Source organism: Zeugodacus cucurbitae, chromosome 2 (genome assembly GCF_028554725.1).
Source record: "Zeugodacus cucurbitae isolate PBARC_wt_2022May chromosome 2, idZeuCucr1.2, whole genome shotgun sequence".
Lineage (NCBI taxonomy): Eukaryota > Metazoa > Arthropoda > Insecta > Diptera > Tephritidae > Zeugodacus > Zeugodacus cucurbitae.
This window is the reverse complement of record NC_071667.1, coordinates 8101960-8121381: the sequence shown is the minus strand read 5'-3', so window position 1 is coordinate 8121381 and position 19422 is coordinate 8101960. Positions and strand designations below refer to the sequence as shown.

At 38.1% G+C, this 19422-nt stretch overlaps 5 protein-coding genes across 6 annotated transcripts; 2 read left to right on the top strand and 3 right to left on the bottom strand.

The window, feature by feature from the left end:
• Positions 1-474: 474 nt before the first annotated feature.
• Madm_0 (nuclear receptor-binding protein homolog) lies at positions 475-4564 on the bottom strand. Of its 2 annotated transcripts, XM_011180851.3 has the most exons (3): positions 4133-4564; positions 2907-4079; positions 475-2711 (listed from the first exon to the last, which is right to left on the bottom strand). In XM_011180851.3, the coding sequence occupies exons 2-3, from the start codon at positions 4002-4004 to the stop codon at positions 1338-1340; spliced, it is 2472 nt and encodes an 823-aa protein (XP_011179153.1). In that variant the 5' UTR covers positions 4005-4079; positions 4133-4564; the 3' UTR covers positions 475-1337. The 2 variants fall into 2 exon arrangements, with proteins under 2 accessions (XP_011179153.1, XP_054081166.1); XM_054225191.1 differs by having other exon boundaries at positions 2907-4564.
• Positions 4565-4950: 386 nt separating this feature from the next.
• LOC105210097 (symplekin) lies at positions 4951-9142 on the top strand. Its single transcript, XM_011180847.3, has 6 exons — positions 4951-5176; positions 5240-5433; positions 5493-6689; positions 6750-7693; positions 7787-8703; positions 8805-9142. Exons 1-6 carry the CDS (start codon positions 5090-5092, stop codon positions 8997-8999), a joined length of 3534 nt encoding a protein of 1177 aa, XP_011179149.2. The 5' UTR covers positions 4951-5089; the 3' UTR covers positions 9000-9142.
• Positions 8456-10395, bottom strand: LOC105210098 (glyoxylate reductase/hydroxypyruvate reductase). The gene is made up of 2 exons (XM_011180848.3): positions 10099-10395; positions 8456-10037 (listed from the first exon to the last, which is right to left on the bottom strand). Exons 1-2 carry the CDS (start codon positions 10299-10301, stop codon positions 9134-9136), a joined length of 1107 nt encoding a protein of 368 aa, XP_011179150.1. The 5' UTR covers positions 10302-10395; the 3' UTR covers positions 8456-9133.
• A 145-nt stretch (positions 10396-10540) lies between these two features.
• On the top strand, positions 10541-12364 carry LOC105210095 (CCA tRNA nucleotidyltransferase 1, mitochondrial). Its single transcript, XM_011180845.3, has 3 exons — positions 10541-11198; positions 11254-11844; positions 11898-12364. The coding sequence occupies exons 1-3, from the start codon at positions 10662-10664 to the stop codon at positions 12246-12248; spliced, it is 1479 nt and encodes a 492-aa protein (XP_011179147.1). The 5' UTR covers positions 10541-10661; the 3' UTR covers positions 12249-12364.
• LOC105210096 (probable RNA methyltransferase CG1239) lies at positions 12261-13585 on the bottom strand. Its single transcript, XM_011180846.3, has 2 exons — positions 12668-13585; positions 12261-12601 (listed from the first exon to the last, which is right to left on the bottom strand). The coding sequence occupies exons 1-2, from the start codon at positions 13508-13510 to the stop codon at positions 12437-12439; spliced, it is 1008 nt and encodes a 335-aa protein (XP_011179148.1). The 5' UTR covers positions 13511-13585; the 3' UTR covers positions 12261-12436.
• Positions 13586-19422: the final 5837 nt, after the last annotated feature.

Below are 19422 nucleotides of genomic sequence, written 5' to 3'. Positions count from 1 at the left end.
AAATATCGATAAAGCTACAATCTTGAGATTATAAACCTCCGTTGATATATGTAGATATCACCTTGAGTAAGTATTTGTACTTCTAATGCAGAAAACTTCATTTCCTCAACCTCACAATTCAAAACAGAACACTTTTATTCTTTTTTTCTGATGCACAGATTTTCATTAAATGAAAATTGCATTTGTTTATTTGCTTGATTTTGTTATCTTTCATTATTTTGCATTATGTATGAAGCATTTCATTATGATTATTATTGATTTATGTATTTAATTTCGCTTACGCAGCATTTTAATGCTCACTTATAGTTGTGTCACCATGTCATAATGTCGAGTGTTTTATTTTTATATCGTATTCATGTTAACATAAAAGATGTATGGGTGTATGTGGATGTGGTGTGTTGTATGCATGCAAATTTGCTTTATATTTTTTATATATTTATTTATTTAGGTAGTATACATTATTGTTGCATTTGCTTTGTTTTTTTTTTTTTGCAGTGTATTCATAATTTTAAATACAATAAATATATATTTGTATTAAGCTAACGCCTATATGGGTTCCATTATGATAAACAACATTGATCAGTTGGAACATATAAAGTTTCAGAACCTCATCGTGCCACGGTCAACACAAATAAACAATTACATACTTCATAAATATGAGCACACATGCATTGACATTGCGGTTGGCAAAATGGCAAAACAATGGAATCAGGCGAAATTTTCTCACCGATGTTAGCGTCAGCATGTGTTTGTTCTTTTTTTGTTGCTCACCGGACCGACGGTTTGTGTATATTATTTGCTATTTCTGTACTCCTCTGCGCTGTTGCTACTGCGGCAAGGCATGAAATACAGTATTTTAGGCCACCAGTGCCGAACTATTTACTTAGATAGCCGCTGCGCATGCGTATTCTCAGCTGGAAGCCTTACACAATTTATAACTAAATCTGCATATTAATTCGTTTGTCTTTGCTTTTTGCTTATATTTTTAGCATTTTTAAAATTAGTTCTTATTTTTTTGAGTTTTTATTCTATCATTTTCGAAATATAATTAAAAACTTTTTTTCCTTTAGTAGACTATATAAAAATATCCATAATCATTATACATATAATGAATAATAATAATAATAATATTAAAAAAAAAACAATTGTCTGACTGACTAAAAGACGCGACTCAGTATACGTCACTACTGCGTGGCGTCCATGCTCTGGCTTGCAATTTAAAAATATAAATTTTCGCGCTATCTTTCTTACATAATTATATGTTCTTCTACTACACTTCAGTTTTATGAATATCAATATAGCGTATATAAATGTTTATTATCAAGAAATACTATTTATTAATTGATAGTGGTGGAGGCTGAGGAGTTCGAGGCGTTTGTGGCGGTTACAGTTGATGGTGGTGCGGCAGCGGAAATTGTTGTTATTTCTGTTGAATTGGAAGAGTGAATAATTTGCTGCTGGGCGTGTGCATAATGTGCTTGATGTGGTGCATTTATGCTATTCACTGTGACATTTAAGGGCGACACTGTTCCATCGTTTTGCTGCCCTAAAGACTCATGTCGAAATTGTTGTTGTGTATGCCCTGTATATGATGGTGGCAGTGCGCCAGCTGGTGGCGTCGATGTGCTAAGCACCTGGTGCTGTTGTTGTTGTTGTTGAACGGGCATTTCGATTTGCAATTGCATCTGTGGTGGCAATGTTTGTACATGACGTTGCTGCTGCTGCTGCTGCTCCTGCAATTGCTGCTGCTGTTGATGTTGCATATGATACATGGTGGCTGCAATTTCTGCACCCATACTGGCTGCTTGCATGTTTGCATTCGCCAATGCGGAACTGGGATCCATGTCGGCCACAGACCAATTACGCTCCATCTGATTGAGCGCCGCCAAAGTTGCAGTTGTTGCTGGCTTCATGCTAGCATTTCCATGCGCATTCACATTACCATCACAATTGTTGAAGCCGCCACCGGCAACCGCACTGGCACCAACTACACCCACGTTGGTGGCGGTATTAGCACCACTTGCACCAATAGTTACACCCACACCTCCTGGCATGTGCTCATTTATAGTGGCACTAAAGGTAAGCGCTTGTGCGCCCTGCTCAAATGGACAGACTCCGCCGGCATTAACAGCAAAACTGCCACGCAGAGTCTCCTCTAAGAGCGTTTGAATTTTATCTTGATCGTCTATATGCACAAAACCTAGTCGCACCAATTCACTAGTGAGATCGGATGCCGAATCGGCTTCCGTTACCTGACACGTCAACTGCCTATTCATTTTGTCGTCCATGCGTAGCAATATCGTCATTGCAATATCACTACTATCCTCTTTCAATTTTTTTACACTACACATCATATTCACTATGCGACGTGACTCAATGTCCACTGGCTCAGGCGTAGCAGATTTGACGGAGTCGGCACGTTCTGGTGATGCGGCGCGTGAACGAAAATGTGGCGGTTTCTTACCGCCCAACGCGGTTAATGGATATACACCATATTTCACATCTTCTACGAATTTCTCCAGCTTATCTGCTGTAGGCACGTCTGAAAGACGATAGTCCTTCTCTTCTTCGCCACGTGAGACGCGAGCCATAATGACTTCGGGTCGATTATAGCGTTGCATCATCCCATCTATGACGGTCTCTGAAAACATTGTCCTATTTTTGGGGGCGAATACTAGACAGTGAGCAGCCAACAGCTTGAGTGAATGCACCTGCAAGCAAGCGTAAAATTAAATAAATTGAGGAACCAATCGAAAAATATATATTTTTTTCTTGTTTATAAAAACGTAAACAAAAGATCATTTGAAATTTCACTTAAACCAACCAAAAAAAACTTGTTGATTTTTTTGAAATACATACATAAAAATGTTCCAAAGTTTAATTCTTGTATTAAATATAAGTCATACCTCGAAGAGTAAGGGATGAAATAACAAATCGTTGGCACTTGGGCGCTCAGCAGGATTGCGACGTAAACACTTGAATATAAGATCACGCTGCAAATCATGCTCCAGACTATTAATAGTTCGCAATATCGTCTCCTCATTAATGGAACTCGTTTCAGTGCCGCTGGGCTGAATTTCCAAAGCAGCCATTTCCAACGCACACATACCGAAGGCATAAATGTCAACGGCGGCAGTCAACTGTTCGGCTGCACCATATTCGGGTGCCATAAAGTGATGTGTCGCACTTTGATCGCTTCGATGATGCAGGCGCATATTATAATGTACCGCATCGGGCACAACGGCACCGATTTTCACCAGACCATTATGCTGGATGAAAATGCTATCACAGGTGAGGTTGCCGTGTATAACAGGCGGTGTGCAGGAATGCAAGTAGCTCAGCGCGGACAGAATCTGTGTACACCAGCGGCGCCACGCTTCCAATGGCAAACGTTTAGCATTGCGTTTAGTGCGTTTGAGGAACTGTTTCAGCGACCCCGACGACATGTATTCGGTTATGAATATGACGCGTGGTCTATCTGCATTCTGTGTGTCCGTCCAGTAGCGATGGAACTTGACAATGTTCTGGTGATCTAATTGCATTAGATTGTCAAACACTTGTCGCATTTTTTCTTCTTGCGATTTAAGCTCTTGTAAATTCGCATATTGCACCTCATTCCAAACAACCTCTACGCCCTCTTCGGTGTCCATAGCCAGATGGACACAATCGATACCGGGCACATCACGCTGATCAACTTCTTCACGTCTTTTCAACCATCTTCCACAAGGTGACTCCTCAAGGATTTCACTTTCATCCTCCGAATCATCGCCTGACTCACGCGGTGACGAATCCGCTGCCATATTGACCGTATCTGCGGTGACTGTAGTCGTTGAAGCGCCAATGATTTGTGGTGGCGGCTGTTGCTGTTGCTGCTGTTGTGGTTGTGATTGTTGTTGCGACTGTGGCGCCGCTTGTTCTGCTGTATTGCCCCCTCCACCGCCGCTACCACTGCCGCTGCCTGCTCCATTGCTGCCGCCGCCGACGTTTACTTGGCCGCTTGACATTGGAGCGCGTGTCTGCAGGGCGCGTGTATTGTTTCAGCGACTGCTGTAGCTATTGCGATTGCTGTCACTGTTTGTCTAAAAAATACTTTTATATTTATTTGTTCTTGTTTCGCGTTCAATCGATCTACTCTTATTTCTTTCTATGTTATACTCTCGTTCTGTCGTTTGGTTGGTTAGTAGATTGGTCGGTTAGTCAGTTGATAAGTTTCCTTGTTGTTTTAAGGCGTATCTTTTATTTGTGTTCGCTTTTAATTCGTTTCTCGTTGATCTTTTTTTTTTTGCTTTCCTTTCGTGGTACCCTCCTTCTAATCGTGTTGCACCTCCTGCTTTACAACAGACGTCGTTTTCACTTCATTCGGTATGCACAATATGTGCTTTTCAAGCTACTTTAAATAGCTTTTCCATATAAATGCAACCGGCTTGCGGTAATAATTGTTATTTGCAAAATACTTGTGCAATTCTGCTAATTTTTAGCAATTTGCACGTCGAATATATTTCTTTACGGCACCGACTTTTTTTCTGGATACACTGACAGCAATCGATGAATGACACTGACAATCAATGGTGTCAATTCAATGGTAGATATCTCAAAACAGGTACAATTGCAGGCCGCTTACAAAATAACATTATACGATTTAATAATATTTTGCGTGTTATATATTATAATTAATAAATTTAAGCGTTATTCAATTATATACACACGTCTTAGATAAATTGTTTTTTCCGTAGTTGAGAAGAAGATCAAGGAATTTATTTCGTGCTCCTAATCATAACATGTTATAAGTTATTGAATTATATAAAAATAAATAATAAAATTCAGATATCTAATACTGATATAAGGTATAGAAATTTAAAAAATTAATATACGTACCAAATATCATTTACTCCGAATCATTGTTTGTTTTTTGGTTTGGGAACCACTGTAAAATAATTTTAATTTTTTAACACAAATGCAACTCTACGTTTTGCGGAAGAATTTGTTGAAATGTCAAAGGACCGCTATATTTTTTAGCATTTTTGTGTTTTCATATCGCTTTAATATTTGCAGAATTTGTAAATAATTTTTACCAACTACGGCTTAAAATATGGAAGGGCTTTTAGGACGCAGCCAATTTCTAGGCGAAGCAGTGAACCTTTTCACGGATGAGAAAACTGCAAATGCGCGTAGCAAGGTATGAATATTTGAGTACATGGGCCTTAAATTGTATCTTCAGTAATCTAAAAAATCTTTATAGGTAATCGAATGGCTCAATGAGGTGCCCAATGCTGAATCTGGGACGAAGTGTGACTTGTTGGTTAAAGTTCAGGAAATGATTTTAGGATCTAGCGTGGAGCTATTGGAAGAGTTTTTGGAAAACATTCTCTCATTAGCACACGATGGCAATGCGGATGTTCGCAAACAAATAGTTTGTTTTATTGAACAAATTTGGTGAGTGTCAAAAGTCATTTTTAAATTGTTAGAGTTTAATGGTAAATATCTATTTCTAGTAAAGTGAAAGTGGAGTTCCTACCACAAGTTATAAGTATTATTTCGATGCTCTTACGCGATCGTTCACCACAGGTAATTAAACGTGTTATCCAAGCGTGTGGTAGTGTATATAAAAATGGATTGCAATGGATTTGCGCCATGAATGAAATTTTGGACAGTGCTGAACAAGCTTGGAATGTACTGAGTTTAGTAAAGGCTCAAATTTTGGATCTAATAGATAATGAGAATGATGGTATACGTACCAATGCAATTAAATTTTTAGAAGGTGTTGTAGTTCTGCAAAGTTATCCAGATGAGGACAGTCAAAAGAAAGATAACGACTTTTCACTGCAAGATGTGCCTGCGAATTTTAAGCTAGTAAAACGGCAAAAGTTGGAGGAAGAAGCATTGAATATATTTGATATACTATTGAAATTTCATGCTGCCACACATATTTCTTCGGTAAACCTTATAACTTGCACTGGCAGTCTTTGCACAATTGCAAAATTGCGTCCGAGTCTTATGGGACCGGTTGTAGAAGCCTTCAAACAACTTAACTCAAATCTGCCGCCAACACTAACAGATTCACAAGCTAGCTCAGTAAGAAAAAGCTTAAAGATGCAGCTAATAGCATTATTGAAAAATCGTGGCTCTTTCGAGTATCAATCAACAATCCGACACATGTTGATAGATTTGGGTGCATCGCAAGGTGAAATACAACGCGCCATACCTAAAATGGACAAACAAGAACAAACGCGACGACAAAAACGCATATTGGAGAGTGCGGCTAGTAATCTCAATAAGAAAATGCGACTAGACTCAATAAATAGGCAACAGGAGCGTAGAGGTAAGTCTGGATTGGACGATGAGATCGCAAAGGATACAGAGATGGAAGTCGACGAAGAGGAGATGGAGAAGCAGCGTCAACGTTGTATTCGTGTAAACGAGAAATTTTTGGCAGAACAATTACGTACCTCGGATGTGGCAGTTAACCTGGTTGTGGAGTTCTTACCAAAGTTGCCAGACGAAGCACCAGATCATTTCATTAACGAATATACACCGATACGCGATATGTCTATACAACAGCAGGTTGTGAAAATAGCAAAAGTGCTCGGCGAACAAATGACTGCACAGAAAATCGGACCAGGCGCGGCAGCCTTCAGCAAGGATATGCCAATGAGACCACGAAGGATAGAAGCCATGGATACAAGTGAAAGGTAAACAAATTAAAAATATTATTTGCGAAATTTATTTCATACACTTGTACTGTTATTTAGTGTTAGCGATCAACCAGTAGACGAAGATCAAGCACGAAAAGACGAGGCGACAAAGAAATTACGTGAGAATATGGAGAGAGTTAAGGGCGAACAGGAGTTGATTGAACGCATGAAAATGCGTGCCAAAACTCTTAAATTGCAAGAAGTTACTAAACCATTTCCACGACCTATTAAGGAGAAGTTTCTTTTAGACGCAGTAAAACGGATTTTGCAATCGGAACGTCAGTGTATTGTAGGTGGCGTATCAGCGAAGCGTCGTAAAATACTCACAGTCATGGCAGCAACATTTCCCGATAAGGTGCGCTATTTCATTTTTGACTTTATTATGCTGGATGTGAGACAGCGTATTGATTTGGCATTTTCATGGTTGTATGAAGAATATTGCCTGTTACAAGGTTTCACTCGTCACTCATATGTGAAATCCGAAAATCGTCCAGACTATGCCTACAGCGAGCTATTGAGTCAACTGATTAGGGGCGTGCGCGAAAATTGTGAATTGAAAGATAAAATTTTATTGATGCGACGTATATTTCTTGAGGCGCCATTGTTGCCTGATGATGCGCTCAATCAATTGGTGGAGATGTGTTTCTCTGAGGAATTTGTCAATCCTGGTGTAGATTTATTGAAGGATTTGACTGTGATGCGGCCACCACGCAAGAATAAACTTATAAAAGTGCTACTAACATTCTGCGTACACGAACGCACAGATTTACGTGAACGAGCGCTTGAGCATATTGTAGCGTTGTACAATAAACACAAAGTACTGCCCAATCGCATTGAGGAATCCGCTTTGGAATGGGCAAATCATTTGGAGAAAGAAGTGCCACCAGCAAGCATTTTCGCGGAAGAATTTGGTCGACCTGAGGTCGAAGTAGCGTGGAAAGAGGAGACCGCCAGGACATGTATGACCTTGTTACTGACCTTACTGCCGTATAAACCGCAAGGTAAGTTTTTCTTTGCTTTATTTGACTATTTCCATTAAATATTGTATTCAAATTAAAAAAAAAAAAAATTGTTTTACATATTTTACATTTCAGTTTTTCTTGAGAAACTTTGCAAAATCTACACTACTACCGGCGCTGATTTAAAACGCACCATTTTGCGTACCATCGATCCGACTATAAAGAAAATGGGCGCTGAAGACGCCACGCTACTTAAGTTTATCGAAGATTGCCCTAAAGGCACAGAAACGCTAATTATCCGCATCATTCATTTGCTAACCGAGCGTGTTGCCACACCTAATGCGGAACTGGTAAATCGTGTGCGTGAATTATATGCAAATAAAATCAAAGACGTTCGTGTGCTCATACCTGTCCTTAGTGGTCTGTCGCGACAAGAGATTTTGAATGCGCTACCTAAGTTGTTGAAACTTAATCAAATTGTCGTCAAGGAGGTTTTCAATCGCTTACTTGGCATAGGAGCGGAGTTCGCTAATCAAACAATGGCCGCCACACCCACTGATATACTAGTCGCTCTACACACTATAGATCCCAATGCGTGTGATTTGAAAGCAGTCGTTAAAGCCACTTCAATTTGTTTGACTGAGAAAGAAGTTTTCACACAGGATGTACTCATTGGCGTACTGCAACAATTGGTTGAAGTAGTTCCTATACCTACGCTGCTTATGCGAACTATTATCCAAAGTATCACATTGTATCCACGCTTAACGAATTTTGTATTAAATCTTCTACAACGGCTCATATTGAAACAAGTGTGGCGTCAAAAAGTGATTTGGGAAGGTTTCCTTAAATGTTGTCAAAGACTGAAACCACAATCTTTGCCTGTACTATTGCATTTGCCACATCAGCAACTTGTAAGTGCTCTGGAACAATGCCCAGACTTGAGACAACCATTATTCGAATACGCGCAGAGCATTCAAGAGGAACCAATGAGCGGCATTACACCTCAATTGCTAGATATTATATCCGGAAAGACGGTCGATGTATTCATTGCGGTGAGTAGTGGCTAAAGTTTACAAACTTGTATGTTGTATTTGTTGTAGAAGTTAATGAATAATTAATATTTGGTTTCATTATTTATAATTTTTTCATGTAGGATGAGAGTGGCGGTTATATCACTGTCGATCAAATCAAAAAAGAAGTTGAGGACCCCGCCGAAATCGGAGTTATATCCACCGTACCTATTGCACCTGTGCCAGCGCCAATTCCAGCAGCTATACCAACACTTGGTGGCATTAACACACCTATTCAGCCCACCGCTGCACAACCATTGCCACCGGGCGAAGATTAGATGACCATGTCATTCATCTAATTCCAAGTACATACATAGAATAGAAAATACTTTTTTAAAATTGAAAATGCTTATAGCTTGTAATCGTAATATTGTTTGCTTATTTCATAATAAAAGTGTTTTGTTTCTATTCCTCAAACGGATACCTCGGCAATCATCTTTTCGCCTTTTAAAGCTGCCAATATATTCAAAGCTGTTATGCGTGACATTTCCGTGCGTGTATTAACATCGGCACTGCCAATGTGTGGTAATATGACAACGTTGTCTAATTTAAGTAGCGGTTCATCGAGTGGTAGTGGTTCTGGTGTGGTGACATCTAATCCAGCACCCAAAATGCGACGCTCTTTTAAAGCAGCACAAAGCGCGGGTTGATCAACAACCCCACCACGAGCTGTATTAATGAAAATGGCGTTCGGTTTCATTTTTTCAAACGCGGTTGCGTTGAAGATTTCCTTGGTCTCCGGCGTAAGTGCGCAACAGACTATTATGAAATCTGATTCGCATAACAGTTCATCAAAACTAACACGCTGTGCATTGACTTTGGCCGCTTCGGCAGCACGTTCAGTACGCGCTGTGTATGTCAGTAGGGACGGTTTAAATGGAACTATTCGTGCTGCAATCTCCTGTCCGATACGTCCAAACCCGAAGAGACCAACTCGAGCACCCTTTAAACCTTGTCCACACATCCAGTTAGGTGCCCATGATTTCCAACCACCATTATACACCTCTTTGCTTGCCTCGAATAAGCGCCGGCTGGTGGCAAGCAAGAGCGCAACTGTTAACTCCGCTGTTGCATCTGTAAGCACGTCTGGTGTATAGCCAACGCGTATGCCACGCTTCTTACACTCGGCAACATCGATGTGTTCGTAACCGACGGAAATAGTTGAAATACATTTTAGCTGTGGACCCGCTCGTTCGATAACTTCTGCATCTATTTTATCCGTTAATGCACAGTAGATTGCGTCTTTGCCAACCACTTGTCGCAAAAGTTCATCACGCGGAACGGGTAGAGGTTGCGACCAGCTGCTGACGTTACAGCTGTAAGAAATCGTATTTATGTATGTATTTTCATTCTTTATTTCACCAACACTTTACTCACTCTGCCTTTAATAATTCTATGCCCACTGAAGCAACGTCCGGGCGAGTGACGTACACAGTTTTCATTTCGCTGGTCATTCTTGAATATTGTACTGAGTTAAGTGATTTTTTGTGTAATTGTGATGTTGCAGCAAACAGGAATTTCGGTGACGTTACACGTAGGATGGGAATACTAGATCGTGACAACAGCGGAGTTAACGACATTGGAGTGCAAATTTTTTATGTCTTGTTGTTATCAAAGTTAAACAGCTGTGGCTCCAATCAGCTGTAGCGCCGGTTATGAAAACATCTAATTTTAATTAGTGGTACAATAAACAATTTATATAAATTATATAAAATAAAAAATAACAACAAATAAATGCGCATTTTATAAACATTTTGTATTTAATTAATGAACAATTTAGGTTTCACATTGAACCAATGTAGAACAGTTTTAAAAGATATGGCAATGCCGTTAAAACAGATGTTTCATTAACGAAAAAAATTATTTGTATGTTTTTTAGTTTGATTGAATGAAGAAAAAATTACTTTCTACTTTGAAACGATAACTTATTTATTTAAGTGATGCAAAGCAGTTTCAGTACAATTTCAAGGTTTTGTCGATCATATTTAAGGCGTAAACAAAATTTACAAAGGTCGTTCAGCATAAACATCATACACCGCATGTCGCTCGTGAATCAAACAGCTCCAGAGTCATCACTCCAGACAACAACATTACAACAAAATTTGAAGGTGCTTGGTGTGCCATCCAAAATGCGTAGCGATCCAGCTTTCAAGAAAATAGATTCGCCTGAATACCAAAGCATCTTTACAGATGAGCTCCAAACGCTGATTGATATCTTTAAACGATATAATTATGAGCTACGTATAGCTGGGGGTGCTGTCCGTGATATTGTAATGGGTATTAAACCGAAAGATATCGATTTAGCCACTACAGCTACACCGGATCAAATGAAAGAAATGTTTAATAAAGAAGAAGTACGTTTGATAAATGCGAAAGGCGAGAAACATGGTACGATAACACCTCGAATACACAATAAAGAAAATTTTGAGGTGACCACATTGCGTATCGATGTGCGCACTGACGGTCGGCATGCAGAAGTAAGTAGTTAACAGATAAAACGCCAAATAGTTTTACAGAAAATGTCAATTTCAGGTACAATTTACAACTGATTGGCAATTGGATGCAAATAGGCGTGATCTTACAATAAACTCAATGTTTCTCGGCTTTGATGGCACACTCTATGACTACTTTTATGGTTACGAAGATTTAATGCAACGACGAGTTGTGTTTGTTGGAGATGCCGATGTACGTATTAAAGAAGACTTTTTGCGTATTTTACGGTACTTCCGTTTTTATGGCCGCATTGCTAGAGAACCTTCCAAGCATGACGTGGAAACCTTGAGAGCAATACGAGATAATGCAGAAGGATTAGCTCGAATCAGCGGTGAACGCATTTGGTCTGAACTTCAAAAAATAGTCATAGGGAATTTCGGTTGCGAATTAGTACAAGAAATGATATCTTGTGGTTTAGGTCCACACTGTGGGCTACCAGCGGATCCTAATATTGATGAGTTTAAAAGATTAACCGCCGATTTGGTAAACTATCCAAAACCACACACGCCAATATTATTTCTGATTGCATTGCTTCACACGCACGAAGATGCTATGCACTTACACCAACGTCTCAAATTATCTGCTTATGAACGCGATTTAGCGCTCTTCGTCACACAGAATAGAAAAAAGGTAAATGAAGTAAACAGTTTGAGTGCTTAATTCATGCGTAAATTAAATTTTAGGTGGGAGCGGAATTTTACAAATTGCGGGATTATCAACGGCTTTGCTTGCAGCCTTACGCAAGACGTGAATTTGTCGAGGAACTTTTGAAATATTCAAACGAACTAGAACTTTATAATGAATTAAAAGCATGGCAAACACCCCGTTTTCCATTGACTGGTAGCATTTTGAAACAACATGGCTTAAATGCAGACAAACGTATGGGTATGATCATGACGGCGCTCCGTTCCATTTGGATCGATAGCGATTTTTCAATAAGTGGCGATGAGCTTTTGAAAAATCATCTGCCGCAAGTGATAGAAAGTCTAAAGTCACCGCCCAGTACTCCAAACAAAAAACGCAAATCAGAATGATAATGCTATTATAGTTCGAAATATATTTTGGTAACTTTTATTCGCATTATATCTTAAATTATTGAAATATTTGTACCATTTTTATTCTATAAATATAATTATATATACATGCTGAAGTTTTATAAAATCGAAACAAAATATATTCTTTTGTTTTCTTAGTTTTATCACAGTCAATGTTGTGACATTCATTATTTTTTATGAAATATCTGTATTGGTCGCTTAAAGCCCTTTATACAGTTTTCAGGTATACCCATTAGTTCAAAACTTTCAAACCCCACATCCGCCGAAAGTAGATAGTCATTAAAATCTTTTGGGAAGAATTTCATAGCTTTGAAGTTAGTATTGATCGTCTCCTGAAGAAAAAAAAACCTATGTTTAACTCGACTTATTTATTTATTTTTTTTTCATTTTGTACTTACGGTCATTTTCTTACGACGTCCATAGTTATCATATGGTTGCGCTTCTAATATAAGCTTACCACCGTTACGGAGTTGCAGATACATACGCCGAAAAGCCTGCTTTAATCCAGCATCTCCAAAGTTTAAATGTATCCATTTAGTTATCGACAAGCATAGTATTATATCAAATTGTTCATGTTCAATTTCCAATAAAACATCATCTCGTAACACATAGTTGCCATGCACAAAGCTAACATTGTAAGGAAATTTATGCAGACGACGTGCCTCATTTTCCATAGGTAAAATTTTCTTTTGACGCAATAACATCTTGTTGGCCTGGTTGATGAGGGAGCGATCTATGTCTAACCCAACAATACTTTTGACTGCAAATAACTTGGCTACTTCCATTGTTACTAGTCCGCTGTTACAACCAATATCGAGCATTTGTTTGTTTTTGAACATCTCTGATTGAGTAGCAAAGACTTCCAGGCGTATGTCCTGATACTTGCTTTCCTTATTTCTATATCCATAATATTTGTTGTAGTTGCCGTAAATAAACTTTTCTTTTACTTGGTTTTGTTCAGTATTTAATGGAGAAGTTAGCTGTATACGTTTTTTAGGGCTTTGGTGCGCATTTATCTTTATAGACGTATTTTTAGTTCCTGCATTTACGTTTGTAAACGTAGTATTGCTTTCAGTCGCAACCTTAGTTGCAGTTTTCGGAAGAGTATCCTCTGCAGGCTGTAATTTCGTTCTCTTGACATCAACTTCACTGTCATCGTCACTATTTGCAAATTTTCTCTTTTCTGATAATTTTTGTGTTGTGATATGTTTTATTTGCGTAATTTCTTGATTTATATCCATTGAAGAAATTTATAGAAATAAACATGTTTTCAAATGACCACTTCTTCTTGTACTACACATTCACAATAGATATTTAGCTTCAGTAGGCAAAATTTTAAACATCGCGTATAAAATATCGATATTTTGCTGCAATAATATTTGTAATTTTTATATAGAGAAATTGATATACCTTCAGCTTTAAAGTGAAAATATTTATATACATACACAGCATTTAAGTATTAATTAATGTGTATGTCATAACAATTGACTGCTGTTATCGATTATTTGTGACATCTATTGATACACATCACATATCCGCTGTGAATGGAACTCTTATAACCATTAAATGTCGTTTATTCAAAAGTGATTATAAAATTACTATATAAAAATGAGATATCAAAAGTTTTTAAAGTGGTTAAACCGTTAAATAAGAAAATGGCTTCTTAATAAAAATATAACAAATTAGAATATCAGGTAAATGAATTAAATAACTTATTGAGTCCAATTTAGAAGCGTATGTAGATAATAGCAGACTGTTAGAGTTTGTGGCTGCAAGTGAATGCACTCGTTAATTATTAAGCGCTAGCTAATATCCCTAGATTTACTTGTAACTCAATAAACACTATATGAGTTCCTCTTTCAATACCACCTTGTTATCAAAAAGTGGAAAAGTATATATAAAAATATTGTATTCAAATTAATAACGATTATGCATATACTTATTGTAAATAGCAAGTGAGTTGTACATGCATGTATATTAACCTAATTTTATATGATTTGAAAATGAGTCCGTTAAATATGTATCGCAAGGAAGATGGACAAGAATAGCGGCTGCATATGCAAAGGGTGGAACACTGAACATAATCCGCTGACGAGTGGTCAGTTTTGAATTAATTACAATCTTTGTTTGTTTTTTATTTGATACACTTGGAAGGGTTGTTCATATATCTTTAAAGGATCGTGTCTGTATTATTTTTTGGCACGCGCCAATACTTATACGAGTATTAAATTTTACATAACGGCTGCGAATTTGATTCTATGTGTTGTTTGTGGTATCACGAAATGTTTGCAAAAAAGAGGGATAAATGTGATTTATTTGAATTGAATTTTGAGGAATGTTGTTAACATCGGTAGTCCCTGCTTGAATACAAGTCCAAGTAATTTTGAGAATTCCTCCGGGCCTCACAAATTTTTGTCTGCTGATTAGATTAGATTAAGATATGGAGAATCGCACTGCGAGCTTTGGTCTATTGGCCCGCGCCTGTTATAACAGTATATTATTTAACCCCGCCACATGAAGAAAGATCTAATGGATCTCTTTAAAAGGCTCCCGTTGCATGACTACTTTTAGGCTTGTTTTTTTGCCAGCTGTTCGGCAAGTTCGTTTTCTTGTATGCCTTTGTGCTCAGGGACTCAAACAAAGGTTCTGATGTTGTTGCTACTAACCCTGTTCAGCTTCTCGATACAGTCCAGAACCAGTCTCGAATTTATTTCGAAGGATAGTATTGTCGGGAGTGCCGCTGGACTAACACTTTTATGATGTTACGTTCAACGTGATAGTTGTCGTCTAGGATAATCTCAGCACACTTGCTAATGTCATAGACTTCAGTTTGAAAGATGCTGGGGAAATGTTCCATGGGCATAGATAGTTTCAGACGTGGTACCGTTAATCCGGCTCCTATCTACCTTCTGCTGAACAAAATTAGCTGTAAAATTATAACCTTAAAAATCTCATTCTAGCGTTAATGCCATCCTCTTAATCCTCACATGCTATATGTTTTCAACGCTCATATTTTGTGCTGAATGTAGTGATTACTTTTCTCACTGTGTAGTTATTGCATAAATATCAGCTTCCAGTTAATGCATGCAGCAGCGATGCGTGCAAAAAATGGAAATAAATAGAAAAGGTGGAAATTTAAAACCAGTTTTGTGCTGCCGGACTTCAAGTCACTAACTATGCAATAGCGCAGGAACAAAAGCAACAACAAAATAAATAAATGCCAAATATGCACCATAGAATAAAAGTGAAAAATAATAGAGCGCGGATGTTGACGTGACGCGGTCCAGATTAAAATTGTGATTTGGTCACCATATGAATGAAATGGTAGAGTTGCGCCTGCGTGAATGTTGCCGCTTCCGTTACCTTGTTATGCGTCACTACGCTTGCGTACTTACTCATATGCGCGTCTCCCTGCCATGGGCAAAGGCTACAATTTCCACAACATTATGATAAACCACCCAGGGGAATGGATAAAAGGACGGCTGGCCGTGTAGATGGTCGAAAGGATGCTACTAAATGTAGCGGACCGTGCCGACCAGCGCAAAGGGTTGAACCCGAAAACACCTTTTCTCATTTACATATAAGCATATATGTAGAGTAGTATTTGTAGTTGTTGCATTTGGACTTTGCATGTATAAGGACGAGCACAACGAACCTGGACGCTGGCTCTCAAATTGCTACAACATTGGGTGTTTGTGACGTTTGTTGTGTTGTTGCTGTTATTGTGTAAGAAAAACTGCATTATTATAAGGTCAACTTTGTGTTTTCCCAAATGTGATGCTTCAAATTATATTCTCTACACTCGGCATAGCATTTATTCTAGTTGTTGTTGTTGTTGCTGCTATTGCAACATCCCCATCAGCAAAAGGTCGGTTGTGTTGTTGTTGCTTCGGTTTTTATTTTTTGTGATTTGGTTTAGTAAGTGAGTGGCTGGTTTGTTGGTTGAATAATTCGCTAGGTGATTGGGTCATTCGGAGATAGCCTTTCACACATGCACACCACGAAATATAGAGAAATTAACCCTGTCTAATTTTTCCAGATCGTATTAGTGCTGTGAAAGACCTTTTAACGCGTTGTGACAGTAACAACAATGTGAAAAAATGCTTTTTCTCTCTTTATTTATAAGTATGTGCATAATTAGTGAATTGCATGTGGGGTTTTTAGAGAAAATCTTTATATTGTATTCTCAAGCATATGCGCACATTTTTATCCAATTAACCCGAAACTATTTAAGAGTTAAATTTCGATTTTTTTCATTATTTCATGGGTGTTAGGTATTAAGCTAATCTCTAAATTTTGAAATTTTGAATATGATGGACTTGACAAGCAACAGCTAGTCATGTGAGAGAAGAACGAGCGTTGGATGTAAATATATTCTTAAAATTTTTAGAAAGAGTTGTTTTTATTCAAAATCAAAATTTATTTTTATTCAAAATAAACCTTTTTATTCATATATAAAACTTATGAAAGCATGAGAAATCTTCTATACATAAAACACAGCAGTTCAGTCCAACAGTTTGAGACCAACATTATAAGATACTTAGTGTGATTTTGAGGTCTTCCAATGAAAGAAACTCTCTTAGCGACCTTCACACCAGACTAAAGATGCTGAATATGTTCGATGGGGACTAGCTTTCTGTTACAAGCTTTTCGCATGAAGAATCGCAAAATCATATGTAATTCATATTGATCTACATTGGTGCACATTCACCAAGATATTTCTACTATTGTTCAAACTAAATCTGCTGAACTTTCATTTTAAATGCCAAAACAACTCTTAGAAGAGGTCATATGACTCAAGTTATAGCAATCTCTGTACTCATATCACATACATATATCGTTTCATTGTTTATTAAATGCCTATAGTCTCGGAGAGTGTTTTTGGTCTCTACGAATTTAAACGATATCGGCTATGTCGACCCCTTTTGAGGAATTTTAACGAATTGACAGGCTTAGTTCGGAGATAAATTCTGCTTCGTTACAGTTATCTGGACCTAACTGACGTAGTAACGGAGCGATTTCACATGCTACCACAATGAAATTCCATAAAATACCTGCAAAATCAATCTCTTCTGTAGTTAATTCCGTAAATGCCAAATAATTCATATTTTTCTACAATTTTGGTACTTCAATTAGAGTTCCAGTTTTAGACAACGCCTTCAACCACTATACCATTGCTTTAAAATACTTCCATAAATCTGACGATGTCATCCAATAGAATTATTGTAGTAGCCTCTATTTCAACTAGAATGGTTTTCGGGATACTATTTATTTTTATAAGGATAGCATAACTTACTTCAGTATTGAAAGAAGTTTGACCAAGCACACAATTTAGTTCAAAAAATGTATGTCTGTAAGTAATAAATAATACTTCTACATCCAATGTTTAACGCATTATATCAGCTCTAAAACGAAAGCCTTTGGAAGTACCGGGTGGGGAACCAAAATACGTGCATTAGTCCAAATATCGCATAAGCTATCGTTACTCAAGTCCAGAATTCGCCAAGGTCACTGATTTCTTGAGCTTGTCCAATATTACAATAAGACGGTTAATGCCTCTATTATACCCATTGGTGCTCTGACCTATACGTCATGAACTCATTTCGGTTTCTACATAACTCACACAATTAAACTGCTCCAAGCCAAGAAAATTTGGTTCAACCTTTGGCTGCTTGGTTTTGGGGTCTTCCACGGTAATTTCGTTGTGTGGCAAAAATGTCTTCACGGCTGACTAGAGCGCACATTACGAAAATGTATAACACAAACAAAAAAAGATAATCTTCCAAAAATGTACGTACTATTTAAACGCAACCGAGGAAATTGGTGCGATCTTTGATCCTACATTTGATAACCTTTTGTTTATTGCCTTTTCTGCGAATGTTTTTGCAGCTTTAGCAGCATTTATGATTTTCTTGCAAAAGGAATGGAAAAAACCTAAAGAAAAATGCACATAATTTTGAGGTAAAAATCATTAGGAACGCAATGGAAAGTTCACGCACGCGGGGTTGCGCAAGGGTTGTGATCCCTTTCCCAATCAAACGGGCTGCAATAACAAAATAGTTCGAAGGAAAAAAATCGCAAAATATCCTTTCTACACTCATAGCATTTGTTTGTGTTTCACCTTTGAATGTAATTTACTGTGAAGAAGAAAAACGCGATGAGTATCTTCGAACGATCGCAGTGAAGATAAATGTGGATCCTTGTGTGCACTGTGCGGCGAACCGAAGGGCAAGTACGTATTTTTTATGAAATATCTTGCAGATTTTTCGGCAAAAGGTATCGCGAAAAAAAGGATAAGAAGAAATTGTAGACGAAATCCTTTGGCAAATGACATCATAAGACGTGACACATTGAACTGATCGGAATTGATCCTTTTCGGCCGTTGCGCCCTTTCTAACAAACACACTGTGCAAACTGAGTTTTTGCTAAGTTCTTCCTCTTTCCCTTTCACCCTGGTTTCTGTGTTCAGCACATGCATTTTTGCATTGTCTATTGATTTTTGCACCCTTTGATACCTGTGCGCACGCACAAACTACACGTTCGGCGCTCGTATGCGCCTCGTCGATATTTGATCGCCTCTTAAATTACAAGCAAAGAAACGAAATGCGAAAATATATGATTTGTATTGTTGTTGCATGCGTGTGTTTGTGTGCGCGTACTTTTCCTTTTGCAATTGCATTTTTTAGCAGAGTTTGGTGTAGAGTAGAGCTGCTTTCTCTACTCGCCCGAGAGGGACTTTCAAAACATTTTGCGATAAATATCGTGTTTAGCGCGACGCTGTGGGAACTTTTTTCTTGAGCACTGTGTCAAGGTGCGCTTCCTTCTGTTCCAACTTGCCAGACTGTAGCTTGTAGAAGTTTATGTGTATTTGGGTAAGTGTTGCGCTATGTTTGCGGAAGAATGATCGATGTAAGGATTGGGTTTCATACTACACTATAAATATGTATGTAGTGCCTCTGTGTGTGTTTACGCCAAAAACACACTTCTACATAGTTTTCTTGTGCGAAAGGGTTCCGCCTAGCAGCGCGTACACGCTGCGCCATTAAGTATTGATTGATTCGCAACTGGCGCATACTGTCTCTGGCACAGTTGCACTGATCGAATGCCGATTGTCGTTCGTTTATTGTTTGGCTTCCTATGTATTTTTTTCTTG

Bases quoted from the DNA above. Each gene is read 5' to 3' on its own strand.
- LOC105210095 (XM_011180845.3), top strand. From the start codon at position 10,662: ATGCAAAGCAGTTTCAGTACAATTTCAAGGTTTTGTCGATCATATTTA. The intron at 11,199-11,253 runs GTAAGTAGTTAA...TGTCAATTTCAG, and splicing joins CTGACGGTCGGCATGCAGAA to GTACAATTTACAACTGATTG. The intron at 11,845-11,897 runs GTAAATGAAGTA...ATTAAATTTTAG, and splicing joins TCACACAGAATAGAAAAAAG to GTGGGAGCGGAATTTTACAA.
- Madm_0 (XM_054225191.1), bottom strand. From the start codon at position 4,004: ATGTCAAGCGGCCAAGTAAACGTCGGCGGCGGCAGCAATGGAGCAGGC. The intron at 2,712-2,906 runs GTATGACTTATA...GCTTGCTTGCAG, and splicing joins TTCATCCCTTACTCTTCGAG to GTGCATTCACTCAAGCTGTT.
- LOC105210098 (XM_011180848.3), bottom strand. From the start codon at position 10,301: ATGTCGTTAACTCCGCTGTTGTCACGATCTAGTATTCCCATCCTACGT. The intron at 10,038-10,098 runs GTGAGTAAAGTG...GATTTCTTACAG, and splicing joins ATAGAATTATTAAAGGCAGA to CTGTAACGTCAGCAGCTGGT.
- LOC105210096 (XM_011180846.3), bottom strand. From the start codon at position 13,510: ATGGATATAAATCAAGAAATTACGCAAATAAAACATATCACAACACAA. The intron at 12,602-12,667 runs GTAAGTACAAAA...TTTTTTCTTCAG, and splicing joins GACGTCGTAAGAAAATGACC to GAGACGATCAATACTAACTT.
- LOC105210097 (XM_011180847.3), top strand. From the start codon at position 5,090: ATGGAAGGGCTTTTAGGACGCAGCCAATTTCTAGGCGAAGCAGTGAAC. The intron at 6,690-6,749 runs GTAAACAAATTA...ACTGTTATTTAG, and splicing joins GCCATGGATACAAGTGAAAG to TGTTAGCGATCAACCAGTAG. The intron at 7,694-7,786 runs GTAAGTTTTTCT...TTTACATTTCAG, and splicing joins ACTGCCGTATAAACCGCAAG to TTTTTCTTGAGAAACTTTGC.